The sequence below is a fragment of the Dipodomys merriami genome, unplaced genomic scaffold (genome assembly GCF_024711535.1).
Source record: "Dipodomys merriami isolate MVZ:Mamm:240054 unplaced genomic scaffold, mDipMer1.0.p SCAF_82, whole genome shotgun sequence".
Taxonomy (NCBI): domain Eukaryota; kingdom Metazoa; phylum Chordata; class Mammalia; order Rodentia; family Heteromyidae; genus Dipodomys; species Dipodomys merriami.
Window position 1 is genome coordinate 2,407,501 of NW_027206424.1, and position 22,081 is coordinate 2,429,581.

General features: G+C 57.2%; 1 protein-coding gene across 6 annotated transcripts in view; it reads left to right on the forward strand.

The window, feature by feature from the left end:
- Ptpre (protein tyrosine phosphatase receptor type E) overlaps positions 1-22,081 on the forward strand; it is a 118,532-nt gene that overhangs the window by 91,767 nt on the left and 4,684 nt on the right. For 5 of the 6 annotated variants that reach the window (XM_070011415.1, XM_070011409.1, XM_070011411.1 and 2 more), the window contains 14 exons: positions 766-902; positions 4,344-4,434; positions 7,661-7,737; positions 8,759-8,795; positions 10,349-10,446; positions 12,793-12,912; positions 14,764-14,927; positions 15,522-15,657; positions 16,059-16,208; positions 16,433-16,526; positions 18,178-18,254; positions 19,332-19,466; positions 19,653-19,778; positions 20,560-20,726. In XM_070011415.1, the coding sequence (XP_069867516.1) occupies positions 766-902; positions 4,344-4,434; positions 7,661-7,737; positions 8,759-8,795; positions 10,349-10,446; positions 12,793-12,912; positions 14,764-14,927; positions 15,522-15,657; positions 16,059-16,208; positions 16,433-16,526; positions 18,178-18,254; positions 19,332-19,466; positions 19,653-19,778; positions 20,560-20,726 (1,609 nt within the window). The remainder of the gene's footprint in view (positions 1-765; positions 903-4,343; positions 4,435-7,660; positions 7,738-8,758; positions 8,796-10,348; positions 10,447-12,792; positions 12,913-14,763; positions 14,928-15,521; positions 15,658-16,058; positions 16,209-16,432; positions 16,527-18,177; positions 18,255-19,331; positions 19,467-19,652; positions 19,779-20,559; positions 20,727-22,081) is intronic. The other variant, XM_070011412.1, reaches the window with a different exon arrangement.

Consider the following 22,081-nt stretch of genomic DNA (forward strand, 5'->3'; position numbering starts at 1 on the left):
CTCCGTGTCCTGCTCTGTGCCCTGCTCTGAGCCCTGCTCTGTGCCCTGCTCTGTGCCCTGCTCTATGCCCTGCACATCCTAGCTGCCAGCCCAGGCGGGAACTCAGTATGGCTGGTGAGGGCCACGGAGAAGGTGCAGCCACACTCCTGGCCGAGCTGTCTGTCGGGGAGGAGGGAGCCTGCAGGGGAAGCTCATGGCTGGGCCCAGCGGGCTCTGCAGGCTGGGTGATGGCCTGTCCCTCAGCTGGCCTTGTCAGCAGAGCGCTCCCCAGGCCTTGGCTTTGCTTGCCTGTCATGGCTCCAGACTTGTGGAAGCCATTTGTTCAAGCTCCTTGCAGCCCCCCCCAAACAAGGATGGGTTCTCACATTGGGGGTTTGTGTGAGGAAGCGTGATGTGTGGCGTGAAGAGGAGGCCGAGAGAGATGCCTACTGACAGATCCACCTGTGTTCTGAACTTGCTCTTCTCCAGTTCTGGCCCTGGAAACCAGCACCTTGCAGACATTGCAGAGGCTAGAAGGAAAGGCTGCTTGGCATGGGGGGGGGGGGACAGGACAGAGGACAGGGCTGGCTGTTGTTTGCGGAGGCTGAGAAGTCAGGTGGGAGGGTCTGTGCTCAAGGCCTGCTTAGCCATTATCTGGGGCTCCGTGGTGAGGAGACCAGACCCTCCTGCCGTGCCCCCCTTCCCAAGCGGCTGGCTGGTCTGGACAGCGAAGCACGCGGGAATGGAGCTGTGTGTTTGCCCACCTCATTTCTTCGGCCCCCACAGAGCAACAGCGAGTGATGCTGCTGAGCAGGTCCCCTTCCGGCCCCAAGAGGTACTTCCCCATCCCCGTGGAGCAGCTGGAGGAGGAGATCCGTGTGCGTTCCGCGGATGACTGCAAGCGCTTCCGAGAGGAGTTCAACGTGAGTTGTGGGGGAGGGCAGCATGACTGTCCAGGGTCACTGTCCCCCAGACTGGGGTCCCATGACACACTCTAGCCACGGCACAACACTTCCGCCTTCTTCTGTGTATGTGGCACTGAGCAGTCGAATCCAGGGCTTCAAGCATGCTCGGCAAGCACTCTACCACTAAGACACCTTCCCAGCTGTATGCTCAGCCACCTGCAGCTTTGATCAGCAGCTGGGGACGGATCCAGGGGCACCAGCTTAGGCCTGTGAAGTGGAGCAGGGTCTGCTTCTGTTTGGGACAAGTTACCCCACTCTCTGAGGCCACGCCTCCCCCACCCCTGGTACAGCCCATTACAGTAAACGAGTCTCCTCACTCTCAGCACAAAACTCAAGAGTGGTCTAGTAACCCTCCCTCTATATCCATAAGTTCTGGATTTAATGTCTTGGGATTTCTGAGGCTGGGCCAGGTGGAGGCAGGTAGGTAGACACACACAAAAGGGTTGTCTTGGATTTCTTCTTGGCGTTGTCCAGCTCTGATTTGGGGTTTTGTTGAGTATCCTCATCTCTTGTGTGTGTGTGTGTGTGTGTGTGTGTGTGTGTGTGTGTGTGTATGTATGTGTGTGTATATGTGTGCATGTATGTGTATGTGTGCATGTATGTCTGTGTGCATGTATGCGTGTATGTGTATGCATGTGTGTGTGTGTGTGTGTGTGTGTGTGTGTGTGTGTGTGTGTGTGTGTGTGTGTGTGGCACTTCCCAGGCTTCAACTCAGGGCCTCTCATTCTCGCTTGGATTTTTTGCTCAAAGCTGGTTTGCTCTACCACTTGAGCCATACCTTCTCTCCTGGCTTTTTGCCAGATAACTGGAAATGAGAGCCGTGCAGATTTGTCTGCCTTGGCTAGAGTTTCAGACCTCAGCCTCCTGAGCATCTAGGATTACAGGTGCGAGGCACCGGCTCTTGGTCTTTGGGTGCGTGGCTGTGTGCCAAGTTTGAGGCTGAGAGAGGCTGACACCCTCAGGATGCCATTTCATCGAGTTCCGACTCTGGCCCCTCCACCGTCTTCTCCGGGCCACTTCTGCCACCCATGAAGGGGCCTGGGGATGGGTCTGTCTTAATGGTCTCACAGCACAGATGTGAGGTGTGGACAATGGCTTTCAGACACTGCAGGTGTTTGTTTTACACAGCGAAGGCGCGGGTTCCTGCACACCTGGGATTCTTCCCTGGACACAACCCGTGAGTGCACAGCAGAAGGCCGCCATTCCAACCGCACCGCGCTCACTTTTCACACAAACTTCACTGGCATCTCTCTTGCTTCCTCTTTGCTGTTTCCAAATGTGTACCCCCCCCCCGCCTTCTTTCTTTTTTATTTAGAAATTAGGTCATATTGAAAGACAGCTCCAGGCACTGTTGTTTTGCAATCTCTTGGCTTGCCAAGAGAAGTTAATTTTCCACTTTCAGAATAACCATCGGTATGTGCAGCGACAAGCTCTTGACCTCCCCCCGCCCCCCAGGCCTGTCCCGTTTCTCTTCCACTTTTTATCCCCTGTGCAGGGGATGGGGGCTGGGCCCCCGAGGAAGGGCCATGCCCTGGAGGGAGGCTGAGAAGCCAGCCAGGTACTTGGCCCACATGTAGAATTCCAGAAGGCATCGGAGCACTTGGGAGTCAGGATAAATCATGTTTTAATGCAGCATTTTAAAAATACTGAAATTAGGGGCTGGGAATGTAGCTTAGTAGTAGAGTCCTTGCCTAGCATGCATGAAGCCCTGGATTCTATTCCTCAGTACCACATAAACAGAAAAAGCTGGAAGTGACACTGTGGCTCAAGTGGTAGAGTGCTAACCTTGAACACAGAGAGGCTCAAGGACAGTGCCCAGGCCCTGAGTTCAAGCCCTAAGGCCAGCAAATAAAAATAAAAATAAATACTGAAATTAGCTAGGCACCAGTGACTCATTCCTGAAATCTTAGCTACTCAGGCAGCTGAGGTAGGAAGATCACTGTTCAAAGCCAGCCTAGGCAGAAAAGTCCATGAGACCCTTATCTTCAATTAACCACCAAAAAGCTGAAGTATTGCTGTGGCTCAAGTGGTAGAGCACTAGCCATGAGCAAAAAAGCTAAGGGATGGACAGGGCTGAGACCCTACATTCAAGCCCTAGCCCAACAACAATCAAGTATTAAAATTAATGTAAGTCATGAATGATGAGTAAAACAGACAATTGTAAATAAAGTCAGGGTCAGTGTGATGGGTTTTTCCTATTTTCCTGGATTTCAATATGATTCCCATGGCAGAATCCAATAACCTTTCTTCCACGATTGAAAAGCTTCGCTCATTATGGATTTGTCACATCAAATGGGGTTTTTCAAACAATATATTGCATTAGACACTCATTCTCTTCATCCCTGAGTTCTGCACCCTGGATACACTCCTCGTGCTGTTCACCTGTCTGCCCTGCCTCTGCAGCCCCTTGGCTGTGTGTCTGAGCCCCAGCCCTGTGTCTGCCACAGGGAGGCAGGGACAGGGTGCATGCAGCCTCTGGAGCCTGATCTCCTGCCGCTCTGCCTTCTGTGTCTGGTGAGGGCAGCCCTGGTCGAGGCCCTGGTTCTGCACTTCTGTCTTCTGAGAGTGCCGGGGCCTGCAGGCCCGGCCATCGGCTGCTCTCCTCGTGTGCTCCGAGGACATGCTCGGTCCTACTTCCTTCTCTTTCCCTGTTTGCTGCTCTTATCACTTCTTCTAGCATCTCAACCTGGTTCGCCCTATTGCACCTGTCCATGGAGAGGTGAACTGGGGGACTGGGTTTGGGGTCATCAGAGCAGGGAGGTGGAGGGAGAGAGTCCGCCCCCACCCCCACCCCAAGGGGACCTCTGCCTCAGTGCTCCCAGAGCCCCAGAGCACTTGCGGGTGTCGTAGATGATGGTCGCAGCCCAGGAAGGGCCTCAGAGGCCTCATGTGTCTGATGAGCTCCTGAGCCCCGACACTGCTGGTCCCAGACACCCCCCAAGCCCCGAGCAGAATCAGCACTGGGCCCGAGGCCATTTGCTTCCCCTAGCTTCTCAGAAACGCTCTGGGGATGCTCAGCACTTCCCACCAAATCTCAGCAGCCCTCCCTCCCTCATCCGGCTCTTCTGTCTCTCAAGTCAGACCTCCATCAAGGCCAGTCCATCCCGTCTGCCTGGGACCCCTGCAGCCTAGGGTCTGCTGGGGTGTGGAAGGGGGCCCCCACCTTCAAACACAGCATCTAGCCTTGTGATCATATCCCATCGGCCCCACCAGACCCAAGACCCTGGTGGAAGCTGGGATATGTGTATGCGCCTGGGACAGGGTCTGAGGCGGAGACAGGAGATGGGCAGAAGGGGTCTGCTCTGAGACGTGTTGTGATTCTCGTCCTCGGTGGTCAAGTGTGGGAAAGCGGGCTGGGACCCCGCGAGCACTGAGCACTGACTCTCGGTTGTCTTCCAGTCGTTACCATCGGGACACATTCAAGGAACTTTTGAACTGGCAAACAAAGATGAAAACCGAGAGAAAAACAGATACCCCAACATCCTTCCCAGTAAGTTTTTCTTCTCTTCTGTATTATCTGTGGAGTTGGGACTAAACTCGGATTTGCTTTGTAGCTCTTCCCAGACCGTGTTGGTGCTGAAAGCAGAGTTGTAGTGCTTAGTGCTTATAGGTCCCATTTCTTAGTGCTTATGGGTCCCCAGGTCAGTGGACTGTCTCAGTGTTTGCCCCTGGAGGCGTGAGAGGGACCTGCAGCTGGAGCCTCCCACCCAGGTGCCTAGACTCCTTTGCTGCTCAAATGGTTACCTGCTCACAGGTAAGCCTGTGCTTGTGTGGAGGCCTGGGTGCCCAGGGACAAGAGGGCCAGGGACGCAGCCCTGGAGCGCAGGCAGGGTCCTCCTGAGCCCCTGGCTGGGCCACAGTGCCCTGGGTACCTCCCCTCCCGGCCACAAGCTGCAGCAAATCCCCAGTGCGCCCTGGGGTCCTGGGCCAAGGACAGCAGTGGCAGAACGAGGAACCCTCGGGGGCTTGGCACCGTGGCTGGAGAGCATTCCGGGGCGGTTCTCTGTGGAGCGTGGGGTGTGGCCGAGGTGGGGTGAAGAGGGCCGTGTGCCGGGCATCTCAGGACCCGCCGTAGCTTGCTGGGCTGTGCCCAACTCACCTCCACGACAAACCCACACGTTCGCAGCAGCTTTTGCACACTCTGGCCTACGAGTGACGGGTGTGCAAAACCTTTCACCCAGCCTGGAGCCCACCCAGCCTGGCATGGACAGGCTTGACCTGTGGACTAACAGAACAGCGTCTTCCAAGGGCTTCTCCAATTCCCAGCTCAGGAAGAAAAGCGCAGGAAACTCTATCTCCAAAATAACCACCAAAAAAGCCAGACTGGAGGCGTGAAGCACGTGGTAGAGCTCCAGCTGAGTAAGCAAGCCAAGCAAGTACAGTCCCTGAGTTCAAACCCTAGCACTGGGAAAACTAAAAAGAGGCAGAAGAAAAGAAAAAAAGAGAGAGAGAGGAGGAGGAGGAAGAGGAGGAGGAGGAGGAGGAGGAGGAGGAGGAGGAGGAGGAGGAGGAGGAGGAGAGAAGCAGCCTTCGCGGCCCTCACTGCTGCCATCCCAACCCAGTACGGTGGAGACTGAGATGCGGTAGCTTGTGGTTCAAGACCAGACCGCACAAAAAAGAATCCATAAGACCCCATCTCAACAGCCAAAGAGCTGGCTGTGGAGGTTACAGCTGTCATCCCAGCTATGTGGCTAGCCTAAATAGGAGACTGCCATCCCAGCCAGCCTCGGCAAAGTGTTGAGACCCTGTTGGAAAACTTAAAGAGCAGTGGAGGCATGGCTCCAGTGCCTAGCGAGCACAGAGCCCCGAGTTCAAACCCGGTATTAGACAGTTCAGTTCCTCAGGAGGAGCAGAAGCGACACTCCCCGCGTCCTCTTGCCAGTTGACCCCCTCCTTGGCTTGCACGTGGAAGTGTGTAAGGTTTGGAACTGTTGTCCAGGGACCCCAGAGACTGTGCATAGCATCCCAGGGGCTCACAGCGCTTGCCCGCATGGGTGGGGTCCCTCCAGGCCCCGGGGTATGTACGGGGTGGCAGGGGGTCGGTTTGGGGCTCGGAGTGGGTTGGGGCTGAGGAAGAAGCAGGTCTATTGCACCTGGCAGTTGGGTCAAAGCTGCCTCCCGGCTGCCCAGGGAACAGGAGGTCAGGCTGGACATTGAGACACGAGCTAGCAGCCCCATGCTGCATTCCTAAGAGGCTCCCGGCCATCTCAGCCGCGTCCGTGCTGGAGAGGAGAGCGCCCGCGCGGGAACTGCAGGAAAGGACCTTTGGGAGGTGGTGACATTTTAGAATGAACACACACGTGCACACACGCACATGCACGCATACATGGACACATGCACACAGGCACACACATGCTCATGAAGCACTTACTGCCAGCCTCTCAGTCTAACCAGAGGCTGTTTTTCCCCCTGCTGTGATTTTCTAGCTGTCCTCAAAATAGAAGTCATTCCACATTTTCTTCCGCCAGCCTGGCAGGTGCTCAGTCAGCCAGGGCTGTTTCGGTCGTCCCGCTGGCTGTAGGTTTGGGATCAGCCACTGGCCCACCCCATGGGAGCTGTGACTGACCTTACCCCGAGCAGGACAGATGCGGCTCAGCCAGGAGCCCAGACAGGCCAGCAGCCTTGAGGATGAGGCCCAGCCCCAGCGCAGACAGCCAGACAGCAGACAGGACAGGAGGGGCCGGACTCTGACAAGGCAGGGAGTGGCACAGAGCCCCTGCCGTACCGGCGGCTCTGGCGACTTCCAAGGCAGCGCTGCCCTGGCTGTGAGTGCCCACCAGGGCTGAAGGCAGGCAGCAGCTCCCTCTGCTCTGGGGGACCTGCCACCTCGCGCTTTGGGGCCCTCGAATCGGCCCCTCTCTGAGGGAGGGAAACGCTCAGGCACACGGCCAGCCCTGCCAGCCCTGGGTCTCCTTCTGTGGATTCTGTGGAGTCTTGCTGCGCTGGGGCGGGGGTGGGGACGGGGAGCTTTGGGGAGGGGGGAAGGAGGAGGAGCTTTCCCATAGCTTTTATGGATGGAAGGCCAGGGAGGCCCAGGTCACAGAGGGTCCAGCACAGATCCTGCCGAAGCCCACACGCATCATACATGTCTGAACACACCTGTGTGTGCATCGTACACCAGGCATACATGCATTCCACACAACACACCACGCACACATAGGTCCCACATAACCCATGACACCTAGTTACACCACACGACATACACAACCAGCCTCGCCATGAGCATGCATGTCCCACAGAACACACGCAACACACACCTACGCCATACAACATGCACAGCCTACCACACCACACACACTTCACACAGCACATCCACACCGGGCCCAGCACAGACAGCACGCAACTCAAACCACAGCACATGCTGCAGCACCCCTCACAGAACACCACAATACACACAGCGGCTCCTCAGGACACACCTCCCCCACATCTACGCACCACACGAGGCGTCTTGAACACAGACCCTGCAGGGTCTGTGCTGTGGTCGCTCAGAGGCGGCATGCTGGGAGCTGAAGCCCTAGCTGTGGCCGTCCCGTGGCTGTGGTGTGGGCGGGGTCGGTGGCTGTCCAGTGGCCGTGGAACAGGTGGGTCGCAGCTCAGTGAAGCAGGGCCTTTGCACAACGTCTGTTCTAGTGGTCAGTAGTGCCGGTGAAGAGCGACCAGGCCTGCCGTCCCTTCTCCATTCCTTCACCCACGAGGGCTTGTTTCTTCCTTTTCAGATGACCGCTCCCGGGTGATTTTGAGCCAGGTTGATGGGGTTCCCTGCTCAGACTACATCAATGCTTCCTACATAGACGTAAGTTGGCCTTCTGTCCCCAGCCAGGCCAGAGCTGCTGCTGGGGGCAGGGAGGGCTCCGGGGTGATCAGAACTGCAGAAACGCATTCAACACTTCTATAATTGTGGTCAGGCCATATGTATGTAGTGAGCGCCTCTTAACACCTCGTGTAGTTGGTCTTTAGAAGATCACTTATGGAAGCCATCAATTTCTCATTTAAAATATAAAGATTTGCACGTTAGCCCGACTAAAACTATGTGTTTTGTGCCTTTTTTGTGTGTATGGGAAACACTCTTTTTTATCTGTGTTTTTCAGTTGCTATTATAAAGGTGTTATACACAGGGATTATAGTTACATAAGCCAAGTCAGGAGTACATTTCTTCTTGGACAATGTCTCTCCTTCCCATGCCCTTTCCCAGTGGAAAAGTTCTTCCATACACAAGAACACTAGAGCAGGGATATATGAACATAGCATTTGTCCTTCCTGTTATTGCTAGTTTCCTACCTTCTTTCTTTCTTTTTTTTTCTTGTGTTCCAAATTCTTTCTTTCCTAACAAGAAAAATATCTCATCAAGGTAATTTTTTGTGTTGGTCCTGGGGCTTGAACCTGGGACCTGGGTACTATCTCTGAGATTATTTTTACTCAAGGCTAGCACTTGACCATTGGAGCCACAGCTCCACTTCTGGCTTTTTGGTGGTTCCTTTGAGATAAGAGTTGCATGGACTTTCCTGCCCAGCCTGACTCCAAATCATGATCCTCAGATCTCAGCCCCCAGAGTAGCCAGGATTACAGGTGTGAGCCAGTGGTGTCCAGCCAAAGATAATTTTATTGATTGATTGATTTTTGTCAGTCATGGGGCCTGAACTCTGGGCCTGGGTGCTGTCCCTCAGCTCTTCAGCTCAAGGCTAGTGCTCTACCACTTGAGCCACAGCGCCACTTCCTGCTTTTACTGCTTATGTGGTACTGAGGAACCCAGGGCCTCATACATGCAAGGCAAGCACTCAAAGATAATTATATAACTCTTATTTTTACTTTCCTAGGGTTACAAAGAAAAGAATAAATTCATAGCAGCTCAAGGTAAGCCTTTTATTAAGCTAGTGTCTAAGTGGTACTTTTATAAAGTAATGTGGATATCTATGTACCAACAATGCCAATAACTTACATTGGGTTTTTTATGAGAATGGGTGTTAAACTCAGAACTTTGCACTTACTAGGCAGGTGCTTTACCGCTCAAGCCACAACCCTAGGCCTTTTGCCTTTATTTTGTCACTAAGGACTTACACGGGTGCCCTGGAATGTAATCTTCCTATTTATGATGCCCAGGTAACTAGAACGGTAGGTGCACACTACTGCCTCCAGCTGTTGATTGAGATGGTGTTTTGCCTTTCTGCCTGGGCTGGCCTCGACCTGTGATTCTCCCAATCCCTGCTCCCAAGTAGCTGGGATGACAGGCATTGTGTTGGCGTTTCACATGTGTGTGTTTCTGTGTCTGCTATATCGCATCACACTCTGGCTCTCTGAGCACACAGTGGATACACACAGCCAGACATGAACACACGCAGGAACACACGCAGCAGCTTCCTCCGTCTCCAAGTCTGGCATCCTGAGGTTCGCATTCATCACACAAGCTTGCTGCTCTCAGCTGCTGAGCTCCACGGGACTCTCAAGTTTAGGGGTGAGGGAATGAGTAGCTTTTTAGACCAAGGTGATTGTCCAGATGCTTCAGCTGTGAAAACATCCTTACCCTGGCACACGGACTCCTCACCTAGCTCCAGCCTCCCGGCCCATGCGGCCAGGAGCCAGTGCTATGCACAGCTGGGGAGCAATGTGGCCAAACTCAGAGCTCCCCCTTCCTCCTCTGAGACCCCAGGTCTGTAAGTGAGTTCCCCCATCCAGTGCCCGCCACAGTAGCCAGCAGCTCACAAATCCAGATTTCCTGGGAAATAACGAGGAGCTACCGTCCATGTGCATGCACAGATGGGCGGGCGTCAGGGTACTTCAGCCCAGCCCACCATCACCTGACACGGACCAGACATCCAGGGGAAGGCAGCCCAAGGCTGGGACCGCAGCCCCAGGGAAAGCGACGCTCCACAGCCTGTCCCATGACCCTTCGCAACAGGGTCATAAAATGACTGCTGCTGTTCCAGGAGCTGTGTCTGTATTCATCCAGGCAGGAAGTGAACCAGGGGCCAGGACTTTCTTGGAGTAACGATGATACTCTTAACTTGTCTTCAGGTTTCTCCTGGGGACATCAGCTCCCTTCCTATTGGACAGCTCTAAGCTGAGAGATTGAGAGTTTGATAAGGATAGGGCTGTAGACACAGAGTGAATTATCACACTCTCTCTCTCTCTCTCTCTCTCTCTCTCTCTCTCTCTCTCTCTCTCTCTCTCTCACACACACACACACACACACACATACACAACCGATCCCATATCCCCCCCCCCCCCCCCCCCCCCCCGTCACTCATGGAGCTCTTCATCCACACGCGAACCTTGCAGAGCTGGGCTCCAAGCCAGAACACCCACCCAGAGCCTCAGGGAAGGTAAACGGCCGCCCAGGCTGGGTGCTGGGCCGAGGCTCTGACTCCACTCCCCGAGTCCGTGACCCTGGCCCTCTTGTCTGCCTGCAGGACCTAAGCAGGAGACGGTGAATGACTTCTGGAGGATGGTGTGGGAGCAGAAGTCAGCCACCATCGTCATGTTGACCAACCTGAAGGAGAGGAAGGAGGTGAGCAGTCGGCCCCCACCCTGCCTGGAAGCCCGCCCTGGGGGCTGGCCCCGGCCCCTGTCCCAGCCCTTCCGGTGCTCCGCCCCCATGCCCTGCAGCACTGTGCCTGGAAGTCGGTCTGTTTTCTGTGTTCCTGGATCCTCGGCTCCCAATCTGGAGCTCTGAGGAAGCGAAGCCGGCCCGCTGCTCGCGGCGACTTCGGGGTAGGGGTTTACACTGCGTGGGGCACAGATTGGAGTGGGCCCAGTGACGCATGAACCCGACTTCACACTCAGCATGGTCCACAGATCTCAGCCTCCCGAGTGGCTAGGATCACAGTGTGAGCCATGACTTCACACGTACCATCCATGCTCACGGGATGCACTTGAGCAACTAGACACACAGGAGGATCACGTGTGCACTCGCACCAAATGGCAGTGACCAACCGAGAACCCTCAGGATGCTTCCACGCCTCGCACTGCCGCGGCCTCTGCCAAGCTAGGGGCTGGGGGGCCGGGATGGGGCTGGACTGCAACTGGCAGGGGGCGGCCCGGGCAGAGCCGCCATAAACAAGGAGCTGGATCTTCGAATGAAAGGCACATTGGGAGCCCACGGCAGGCTTCCTCAGCTGGGGCAACCCAGTTAGGAAAGCGTGCTTCTAGCATGTTCCAGCAGGAAAGCCCCCACTTGATAGGAAGTAGCTGCCTGCCCAGCCCTTGCCCTGGAGCTAGCCAGGGCGGCTGGCAGCACCTGTGCCCACTGACACGCGGGCCCCACGGCAGCAAGGCAGGGCTCCGGGTGCAAATTCTACCTCCTGGTCCCGAGCAAGGTGGGCGTGCAGTTTGGGTTTCTCGGGGCCAGATCGCCTCACCGTGGGATCCCTGCCTTCATTCCTTGGTCACCAATGGAAAGAGTGACAGAGGCCCATGCCACCGTGTCCCCGCCCTTCCCCTGCCAGCGCGGCTGTTCCAGGCGTCCCCAGAGGGCGTCTGCAAGCTTGAGATGCGGCGAGGCCAGCGCCAGGCGCCAGGCCTGCCTCCCGGTCATGCGCGGCCCGGCATCGCCTCCACGTCCTCCCAGCCCCCCCACCCCCACACCCCACTGCGTGTCTCCCCCCGTGACTCAGGGCTGCCTGTCCGTGCTCTTAGTGTCCACCCTTTCCGACGAAATCATTTCTCAAGCGACTTCCTCTTTCTCGGCGGCCTCTCCCGCGTGCTCTGCAGCGCCCACATCCCCGGCAGCTCGTTGGGAAACTCAGCTGGCATCGCGTGACCTGAGGGAGGCCGGGGTGCAGGCGCCCAGAATTCCAAGCTCCCCCCCTCCCGCCCCAAGGCTCACGGCAGGCCGGGTGGGAGGGGTCCCCAGGGCCCCGTTCTTCTGGCTGCAGGAGACGGCCTCTCTGGTCATCCTGGCAGGCACTTCTGCTTTTGACTGTTAATCCCAGAGGCCTGGCCGCGTTTCTGTGCCATTTCCGATTTCTGGGATAAACTGGGAGAGGTGGGGGGGGGCACTCCAGAGACTTCTCCACTCCAGAGACTTCCCTCCCCAGGTGGGGCCCCCGGCACTCTTGGGGTCCAGGCTAGTGGATCGCCAGCTGCTAGTTAGGTACCAAAGCCACCTGAAAACCAAGGCCTCTGACACTCGGCTTTGATCCCAGAGGAATCAAAGAGAGAATTCCAGCCGGGCACAGGTGGCTCACGCCTGTCATCCCAGAGACTCAGGAGGCTGAGATCTGAGGATCATGGCTCCAAGCCAGCCTGGGCAGGAAAATCCATGAGACTCTTATCTCCAATGAACCACCAGAAAGCCACAAGTGGTACTGTGGCTCAAAGCAATAGAGTGCTAGCCTCGCATGAAAAAACTCAGGGACAGCGCCTAGGCCCTGAGTTCAAGTCTCATGACTGATAAAATAACTAAGTAAATATCTAAGTAAACGATCTGTCTGTAACGGCTGCCGCTGTGCACGTTTTCCCGCCGGCCTTGCCCTGGTCAGCAGGCAGCAGACTCCTTCGCACCACCCTGCCTCTCCCCTGAGCAGCCTGGCTCCAATGCACGTGTGCTGCCGGGCCGGTGGGCGCAAGGGTGGATTCCGGGGTAAATATCTGGAGGGTGTGGGGTGATCCCTGCTCCAGCCTGAGGGTCATTTGGGGTGAGGTACCCCAGCTCCAAAGTAAGCATGCTCAGCGTGGTGGGGCACACCCACTAAGCAGGACATGGGTGTCTGCAGAGAGTGAGCTAGGGATGTGGACCTGGGCTGTGGGGCGCCCCGGGCTGCAGCAGTGCGTGGTGTCCCCCTTTCTGCGTTTCTAAGGGGAGGAGGAGTGGAGACTCACCCATCTTTCTGTGTCCGTAACTTGTCCCCTGCAGGAAAAGTGCTACCAGTACTGGCCGGACCAGGGCTGCTGGACCTACGGCAACATCCGCGTGTGTGTGGAAGACTGCCTGGTGCTCGTGGACTACACCGTCCGCAAGTTCTGCGTTCAGCCGGTGAGCCGCCCCGGGCGCTCCTCACGGAGCCTCGTTCTCTGCGGAGGCCCAGTCCAGAGCCATCTAAGCTGGGCCGTCCTGGAGGGCTGGACTGCATGTCCACAGCTCCCACTGAGACACCATGGCGGGAAGCGGAGCTTGGTGCCCAGCTGGACTGGGCTGGGAACCCCTGAACAGGAATGTGGGGGTTGTAGGGGGTCCCCCAGAGGAAGCTGGCTCTGGACCAAGCCCCTCCAGTAGCACGGTGTCATTCACCATGCTGGACCTGGGAGGCATGTGTGCATCTGTGTGTGCATGTGTACATGTGTACACCTGTGTGTGCGTGTGTGTGTGTGCATGTGTACACCTGTGTGTGCGTGTGTGTGTGTGCATGTGTGTGTGTGTGTGGTTTTTGCCGGTACTTGGGCTTGAACTCAGGGCCTCATGATCTCATTTGGCTTTTTTGCTCAAGAATGGTGCTCTCCAACTTGAGCCACAGCTCCACTTCTGGCTTTTTGCTGGTTAATTGGAGCTGGCTGGAGCCTGGGTCCTCAGGTCTAAGCCTCCTGCATAGCCAAGATCGTAGGCATGAGCCACCGATGCACAGATTGTTTTTTAAGTTTGAAGATTATGTTGAAAACCCCCTTGTTTTGTTGTTTTGTGTTTTCATGTTGGTTTTCTCCCCCCAAAGAGAGTGAAGGAGCCTCCAGTACAAATGCCCATAAACACGGGATGGAATAAGAGTGTGAGACATTTTAAAGCCAAGGGGAAAGCAGGTCATTTGTCAGGAATGCAGGGCAGCGGGTTGGAGGGATTATGCTACAGGAAACAGGCGAGGCTGCCAGCAGCCGCCGCCCGAGGGGAAGCCGGGCTGGGCGGGCTCCACGGGCAGCGCTGGCCAGCACTGGCGAGTCCGGGGTGTGATCCCTGCCTGGCACCGCACAAGTCAGAAGGAATTATGATCCTGCACTGGTTTATCTTCCTGATACACAGGCAACACATGTTCACAGCCACACACACACACACACACACACACACACACACACACACACACACACACACAGAGGCACATTTCCTCCCTCCCTCCCTCCTTCCTTCCCTCTCTCATTCTCTCATTGCTTCTTTCCTTCCCTCCTTTTTTCTTTCTTTCTTTTGGTCAATTGTGGGGCTTGAACTCTGGGCTTGGGCACTGTCCCTCAGGTCTTCAGCTCAAGGAGAGTGCTCTGCCACTTGAGCCACAGCGTCACTTCCGGTTTTCTGGTGGTTTATTGGAGATAAGAGTCTCACAGATGTCCCTGTCTGGGCTGGCCTTGAACCGTGATCCTCAGCTCTCAGCCTCCTGAGTAGCTAGGATGACAGGCGTGAGCCGCCGGCGCCCTGCCTTTCCTTCCTTTTTGGTTTTCATTCAGCTCTTGTGCTGTAGCCCGGGCTGGCCAGGCCCTCACAGTCTACCAGCCTCAGCCTCCCACGTACTGGTATTACACATGTGCCCACCACACCCAAACACGCTCCTACAGAGACTGTGGAGAGCTTCCGAGGGTGGGCTGGGCCAGCTCTCAGGAAGCGCATGGGTGGTGGGGTCCAGAAGCAGAGGGAGGCTCCGAGGGTCTCCAGCGCTTGGGCTGACCCGCTGTCTGTCCCGCTGCTGTTGGCTGCTGTGGGAGCACGGGAGTGGGGGGTCTGGGTTGCAGAGGGCAGCCCTTCCTCAGCGGCCTGAGTGTGACTCGAGGGGGCGGGCGCTGTGCGGCTGCGCCAGGCCGCCTGCTGGTGGCGCTCAGCCCAGCCCGCACCGCAGCCCCGAGCCTTTTAGGGATGGGGGGAGGGCAGCAGAAGGCGGCTCCGCCCCTGACGTGCCCGGGGTGTCTCCCGCAGCAGCTGGCCGAGGGCTGCAAAGCCCCTCGGCTGGTCTCCCAGCTGCACTTCACCAGCTGGCCGGACTTTGGAGTGCCTTTCACCCCCATCGGGATGCTGAAGTTCCTGAAGAAAGTGAGGACCCTCAACCCCTCCCACGCCGGCCCCATCGTGGTGCACTGCAGGTACGGGGGGGGGGGGACAGTGCTGCTCGTGGGGGGAAGGGCAGGGGAGCAGTGTCGAGGTGGACCGAGGGACCCAAGCGCAAACACACAGCTCCCCACCTGCCGCTCAGCGCCCTGTGGGAAGAGAGCTGGCAGAGGCCTGGCCCAGAACCCCCTCCTCACGGGCATCTGAGGGGAGCCCAGGTCTAAAGCTGATTTAAAGGGGATGGTGGAGAGCCGCACTGGGCAGGTCCACCCGCCTGGCCCTCTGAGTCCCTGGGGTTCTCTGTGTGTCCCAGTCCCCCCCACACACACACTCTTTCCAGGACCCTGTTACATTAGTGACAAGGGACAGAGTAGGGAGCTGGAGGAATCTACTGGCCTACAAAGCCCAGTGGGGTGGGATCAGTTACTTGGCCTGCAGCGCCCTCTGGTGGCCCACATAGGGTTGTTCCTGTTCACCCAAGTTGACCAGAGGTACCAGGTCACATTGGTGTAGACAGCATCCTGGGGCCTGACAGGGGGTGGGGGTGGGGGTTGGGGGGGGGTCTCTCCAGAGTTGTCATTTACATGAGGGGAATGTGACTCACAAAGTGGCACCTTCTTTTTCCAAAGTGCGGGCGTGGGCCGGACGGGCACCTTCATCGTGATCGACGCGATGATGGACATGATCCACTTGGAACAGAAGGTGGACGTCTTTGAGTTTGTGTCTCGCATCCGCAACCAGCGGCCTCAGATGGTACAGACGGATGTGAGTGCCGCCCCTCCCACCGGGGTCTCGGCCTAGCGCGGCCCAGGCGTCTCCCCCCTCCCTGCAGCCCTGGTGTTCATGGGTGGGTATCCCGGGGGGAAAGAGCCTGCCTGGTGGAGGCCCGGGGTCCCTCCTAGTCCGCCTCTTCCTCCCTCTGCCCTCATGGGCCCCCTGGCCATTGTCCTTCGTATCCTCAAGGCCGTGGGGGTGTTTTCTCCAGGATGGTGCCTGGCAAGCCCATAAATAGCAGCTGCTACAGGCATCTTTCCGTGGGGGCCTTGAATCCAACCCTTGCTCTGACTCACCTTCCACCTGCCAAAGTGGAGAATACCTCCCCCCACATCCACCCACCTGGGGGCCCGGCCCAGGGCAGAGTCGAGGTTCCGGCCTGCCGCCCGCAGGTGCAGTACACGTTCATCTACCAGGCCTTGCTGGAGTACTACCTCTACGGTGACACGGAGCTCGACGTGTCCTCGCTGGAGCACCACCTGCAGACGCTGCACAGCACCACCGCCCACTTCGACAAGGTCGGGCTGGAGGAGGAATTCAGGGTGAGCACAGGCCCCCTGGGCATGCTGGGCGGGCAGCCCAGGGCCAGGGGTGAGCGCAGGGTCCGAAGCCTCCCGTCTCGGCGGGCGGGCGTAGGCGCACACAGACGCCATCCCTGTCCCATCGCACAGGTGGCTTCTGGAGGAGGCAGGTACTTCCTGTCAGACCTGTGCCCAGGAGCAGCGGGGGCTGCAGGCTCACCTGCGTCCTTGTGTTCTTGTCTTAGAAGCTGACGAACGTCCGGATCATGAAGGAGAACATGAGGACAGGGAACTTGCCCGCCAACATGAAGAAGGCTCGAGTCATCCAGATCATCCCCTGTAAGGCGGCCCTGGGGCGTGGGCTGGGCCGTTGCGATGGTGGGGGTGGAGGCTGAGACCTTTGATCACCCTGCAAACCCATAGCAAGGACAGGGGGACAGTGCCACGGGCCTGCCCTAGGCGTATGGGTGTTTGGTCAGCTGTGTGGTCCAGGCCCCAGGCCCCTGGGGGGTGCAGTCAGTCCCTTGCTGGTGTCGGGCTGAAGCCTAGGGTGTGGCTCATGAGGCCCTGTAGAAGCCAGGCCTGGCCCGGCACCTCTGTCCCCTCTCATTCAGTGCTCCCCCAAGCATGGGTGGAGAGCAACATGGCCAAAGTCATGGGCCAGCTAGGAGCTAGGCCAGACAGGAAGTGAACTCGGCAGGGTTTTGCTTTGTGGAGCCAAACCACGGGCCCAAGATGGAGTCGAGGGAACTGTCTGTAAGACCCAGTAAGACCCAGCCCAGAAAGCTGGCGGAAGTGAGCTGCAGAAGCATGTGGGACACTGCCTGGCATGCATCATATAGGACACAGCTACGTGACACACAGTGTGTCTACACCACACGCAGTGTGTCATCTACACCACATGCGGTGTGTCATCTACACCACACGCGGTGTGTCATCTATACCACACGCGGTGTGTCATCTACACCACACGCGGTGTGTCATCTACACCACACGCGGTGTGTCATCTACACCACACGCGGTGTGTCATCTACACCACACGCGGTGTGTCATCTATACCACACACATAGTGTGTCTACACCACACACACAGTGTCTAAACCACAGGTAGTGTGTCTGTACCACACACAGTGTCATCTATACCACACACATAGTGTATCTGTACCACAGTGTGTCATCTACACCACACACAGTGTGTCTACACCACGCGCAGTGTGTCATCTACACAGTGTGTCTACACCACAGTGTGTCATCTGTATCAGACACAAAGTGTGTCTGTATATCCACGTGTGTCATGGTCACCTGTGATGTGTTCTGTGGCCTGTTGCTCAGCCAGCACGCATGGCTACTGAGTGGCTGTGAACAGGCTGCTCTGACCAGGATCGCTGTACTGAGGGCAAGCACCTCCCACCCTGAGACCCTTGACTCTCTGTGCCGAGTGGGGGGGGTGGTGGTGTTTTCCTGCTGTGGCCCCAGGGTACTGCCTGGGTATCATTCCTTTCATTCCAGTGTGTGTGTGTGTGTGTGTGTGTGTGTGTGTGTGTGTGCGTGCGTGTGCATGCATGCATGCACACGCACACACATGTGGCTTGAACTTGAAAGCTTCACTGTTTCACTTAGCTTTTTCACCCAAGGCTGGCACTCTACCACTTGAGCCATTCCTCTACTCTGGCTTTTTGCTGGTTAACTGGAGTCTCACAGATTTGTCTGCCCAGGTTGGCTTCAAGCCTAGATCCTCAGATCTCAACTCCTCTCATTCCTTAAATGTAGTGTTTTTTATGAAAATCAAAACAGTTACTGGATTATTTTAAGAGCTTTCCTACCAAAAAAGGAAGTGTTTCTATTTGCAGCTCCGCTTTAGTAACTTAACTGACCATGGAAACTTTCCTGCGTTTGCTCGGCAGTTTGTATTTTGGCAGGCGACAGGCCGCGGGTCAGAGTGCAGCCAGAGGGTTGCGCCTCTGCTGACCCTGAGGAATGGTTCTTTGCAGATGACTTTAATCGGGTGATCCTGTCCATGAAGAGAGGCCAGGAATACACGGACTACATCAACGCGTCCTTCATCGACGTATGTGCTGTGCGTCCAGGGTGACCTGCGTGGCCCAGGGTGATTCCTGTCCATCTTCCCACTCTTGGCTAACTCATCTTCCCGAGAAAGAACTGGCCCATCTCCAAAGACGCTTCCTCAGCTCTGGGTGTTTTGAGAGCTTGGGCGTAGGGAACAGATGTGCCCTGTGTCGCTGGTTAGGTTTTCCTTCTGCTCCTCCTGCACACCGCGCTTCTTGTACATACGTCACATTCTGTGGGCTTTCTCCTGGGTGAAACCTGATCTGTGTGATGTGTGCCTGGGCCCACGGCTGCTCTGTGCTACACCCACCATGCACTCAGCAGAAAATCAGGCGCGAGGGAGCCTTACCACCAAGGGCCTGCTAGCAGCCCCGCTGGCAGCTGGACCGACTGCCCCAGGGGTCGGTGGGCTGTGGCAGAGCAGTTGGGGTTCGAAGCTGCTCTGTCGGCTCCATACTCAAGCCTGGATGTCAGCACACAGTGGCATGTCAGACCCAGAGTCACAGGGCCCTGTTCAGGGTCCTCGGTGGGGGAGGGGAGGGCGGCGAGTTCCTGGTAGCCACTCAGACATGATCTCAGGCCGAGCACCAGTGGCTCACGCCTGTAATCCTAGCCATTTGGGAGGCTGAGATCTGAGGATCACTGGCCGGGCAGGAAAGTCCTTAAGACTCTTATCTCCAATGAACCAACCTCAAAAGGCCAGGAGTGGATCTGTGGCTCAAGTGGTAGAGCACTAGTCTTGAGCACAAAAGCTCAGGGACAGCACCCAGGCCCAGTGTTCAAGCCCCAGAACCAGCAAATATGTATATGTGTATGTATATGTATATATATATTTACAGGTGTGTGTGTATATATATATATGTATATGTATATGAAATGATCTCAGGGGCTCAAGGCCCAGGTGGGCTGCTCAGAGGAGGGGCGGCCTGCCTGCCTCTCGGGTGCGTGGGGGAGGGGAGGCGTGTGCACACGTGTGTCAGCAGTGCTTCTGGTCAGTCAGGGGAGACGAGAGCTGCCCCAGACGGAGCCCGACGGTGGTGCCCGGGAGTCACTGACCCGGACTCTGTCCCCGCCGCAGGGCTACCGGCAGAAGGACTACTTCATCGCCACGCAGGGCCCGCTGGCGCACACGGTGGAGGACTTCTGGAGGATGGTGTGGGAGTGGAAGTGCCACACGATCGTGATGCTGACCGAGGTACAGGAGCGCGAGCAGGTGAGCCCCCGCCGCCGTGTACTGCGTACTGTTTCTAGACTGTTCTCTGCACTGATGGGCAGCCCTGTGAATATTCGTGCTATTTTCCTGGCTACATGAAATGTATTCAATGGTGTGAGAACAATTCTGCAAGCCGCAAATGACTACCAAGGCTTTAAATTTCCTTTCCCTACCCGCCGCCCCCAGGATAAGTGCTATCAGTACTGGCCTTCCGAGGGCTCGGTTACTCACGGAGAAATAACCATTGAAATCAAGAGCGACACCCTGTCGGAAGCCATCAGCGTGCGGGACTTCCTGGTCACCTTCTGTCAGGTAACCGGCTGGGGCTGTAGACTCCGGCAGGCGCACGAGGCACGGGCCCAGGGCTCTGCTCGTCACGGTGACCCAGCGGGCCCCGTTCCCGTCACCGGCCACACTCCCCCCACTTCTCCGGGGTCCCCGATGGACAACCAGCGGTTGTCCAGTCACACATCTCCTGTAAAGCTAGACTTCCCTGGTCACCTGCCTCCTTGCTGGCCGGTGAGGACGGGGAGAGGTCATTCCCCAGCCAGAGATAACACCTTAGCAGGAGGAAGTGGGGGCCACACGAGTGGAGCCATTTGGGGCTTCTTGGGGTCTCCTCTAAGCTTTCCTGGACCCTCCCCTTCCCCCCCCTCCCCACTGGGGTCCTGGGCTCCGTTCACCCTGCAGAGCCTGTGACCTCCCGGTCAGTGGGGCCACATGGCACCAGTGGGATTTGGTTCTGAGCACACCATGGTCAGTCCAAGAAATCTGCTTGCCGCTTCAAGGCAAGTTGCAAACTACCTGAGCCTCCAGACCCCAGCCTCTCCTGGGAAGGCAGGTCCTGGCCTCGCAGGGTGCGGGGTGCCAGTGATCCTGTGAACCGCTGAGGGGGAGAGGCCCTCAGGGCCCCTAGGCCACTCTCCTGCCCCCTGCCCCCTCCCCCACCGCATGTCAGAGGCAAGCCCAGCATCTGCTAGCCAGACCACCTGGATGGAGGCCACAGGGGCCCAGGGGGTGCTTCCCAGACCTGGCTGGGCTGCGGGAGGGCCTGGAGCCAGGCAGCGCTGTGACCCCCGTCTCTCTCCCACAGCCCCTGTCCCGCCAGGAAGAGCAGGTCCGCGTGGTGCGCCAGTTCCACTTCCACGGCTGGCCCGAGATTGGAATCCCCGCGGAGGGCAAGGGCATGATCGACCTCATCGCGGCCGTGCAGAAGCAGCAGCAGCAGACGGGCAACCACCCCATCACGGTGCACTGCAGGCGAGTGCCCCCAGCCAGGGCGCCCCCTCATGGCAGGGCAGGGCGGGGCACATGCCGCCCTTTCTATGTGCTCTGTGTCCGCACACTTCACCCAGTGCGTGCGTGTCAGCCCATCACCAGCAGAAAGCACCTGCGAGGAGTCAGGACGGGGCCGTGTCAGTGCCAACTCAAGCAGAAGGGACCAACGCCCTCCCGCCTGAAGGCTTAAGGCATACATGCCCCCACCCAGGGCAAAGGTCAGGCGGGAGGGCAAAGGGCACTCTGGGGAACCCCTAGAGACAGCACCCGGGGAGGATGGCCATGGCACCATAAAGAAGGGTTATCTAGCCACATCTGAAGCCCCGCCTGCCCCTGGCCCTCCTCCCTTCCATCCCACCCCACACGGCCACGCCCCCACCCTCTTCCAAGCAGTAACGGGGTATTTCATTCTTAGGCGGAACTGAGTTAGTACCAAAGCTGTGATGTTGTCTCTGTTCCTGCACCTGGGGCTCCCACCTTTTGTGACTGTCTATAGTCCCCACCTGCTACTCAGGGGCTTAATTAAGAAGGTTCCGGACTTCCCAGAGGGGAAAAGCACTTGCATGCACTTCCCAGCCTGGCCAGTAGGTGGAGCACACACCAGGGCTTTTCAACCCTGGATGTCTTTCCATTTAGAATGAACTAGAACCGAGCCCTCTACCCCGTGGGGCGTAGGCTATGAGTTCAGCTCATATGTGGCACAGGGGTCCCACACCAAGACACGTCACAGCAGCAGGTGGGAGGCTGGAGGGCAGCCCGCCTCTCCAGAGAGTGCCGGAAGGGCCAGGCAGCCCCGCCCCTCCCGCCTCTCACCCGGGACCCTGGGAGCTTAGCAAGGCCAGCTCGATCACCACGCTGGAAGTCCACCTGACAGTTCGTGGCAGTCAGTGCCCTCGGTCCTGTCTTCAATGGCCCTTTGCAGGTGACCAGATGCTGAAGACAGCACCTGGCACTGTGTCTGGGCCAGTGTCATGTCCTTCCTCTGGGGACCTGACCCAGGAGCGGTCACTTTTGTTTGTTTGTTCATCGCGATCCTGATGTTTGGGTTCACAATTATTGGGCAGGTGCTCTACACTTGAGTCATACCTCTGGGCCCTTTTTTCTTTACTTAGTTTTCAGATTAAAAACACACACTTTTTGTCTGGGCAAGCCTGAACCACGATCCTATTTATGCCTCCCAAGAAGCTGGGTTTGCTGAGGGCTCGCACTTCTAAGGAGCCTCCAGGTGATGCCAGGCTGCTGCTCCAGGAATCCCCACTTGGTGATGGTGCTTACAAGCCCCCAGCTGGTTCTGACCCATTTCAGAACATATCAGGGAACTCTCATTAGGCAAACGC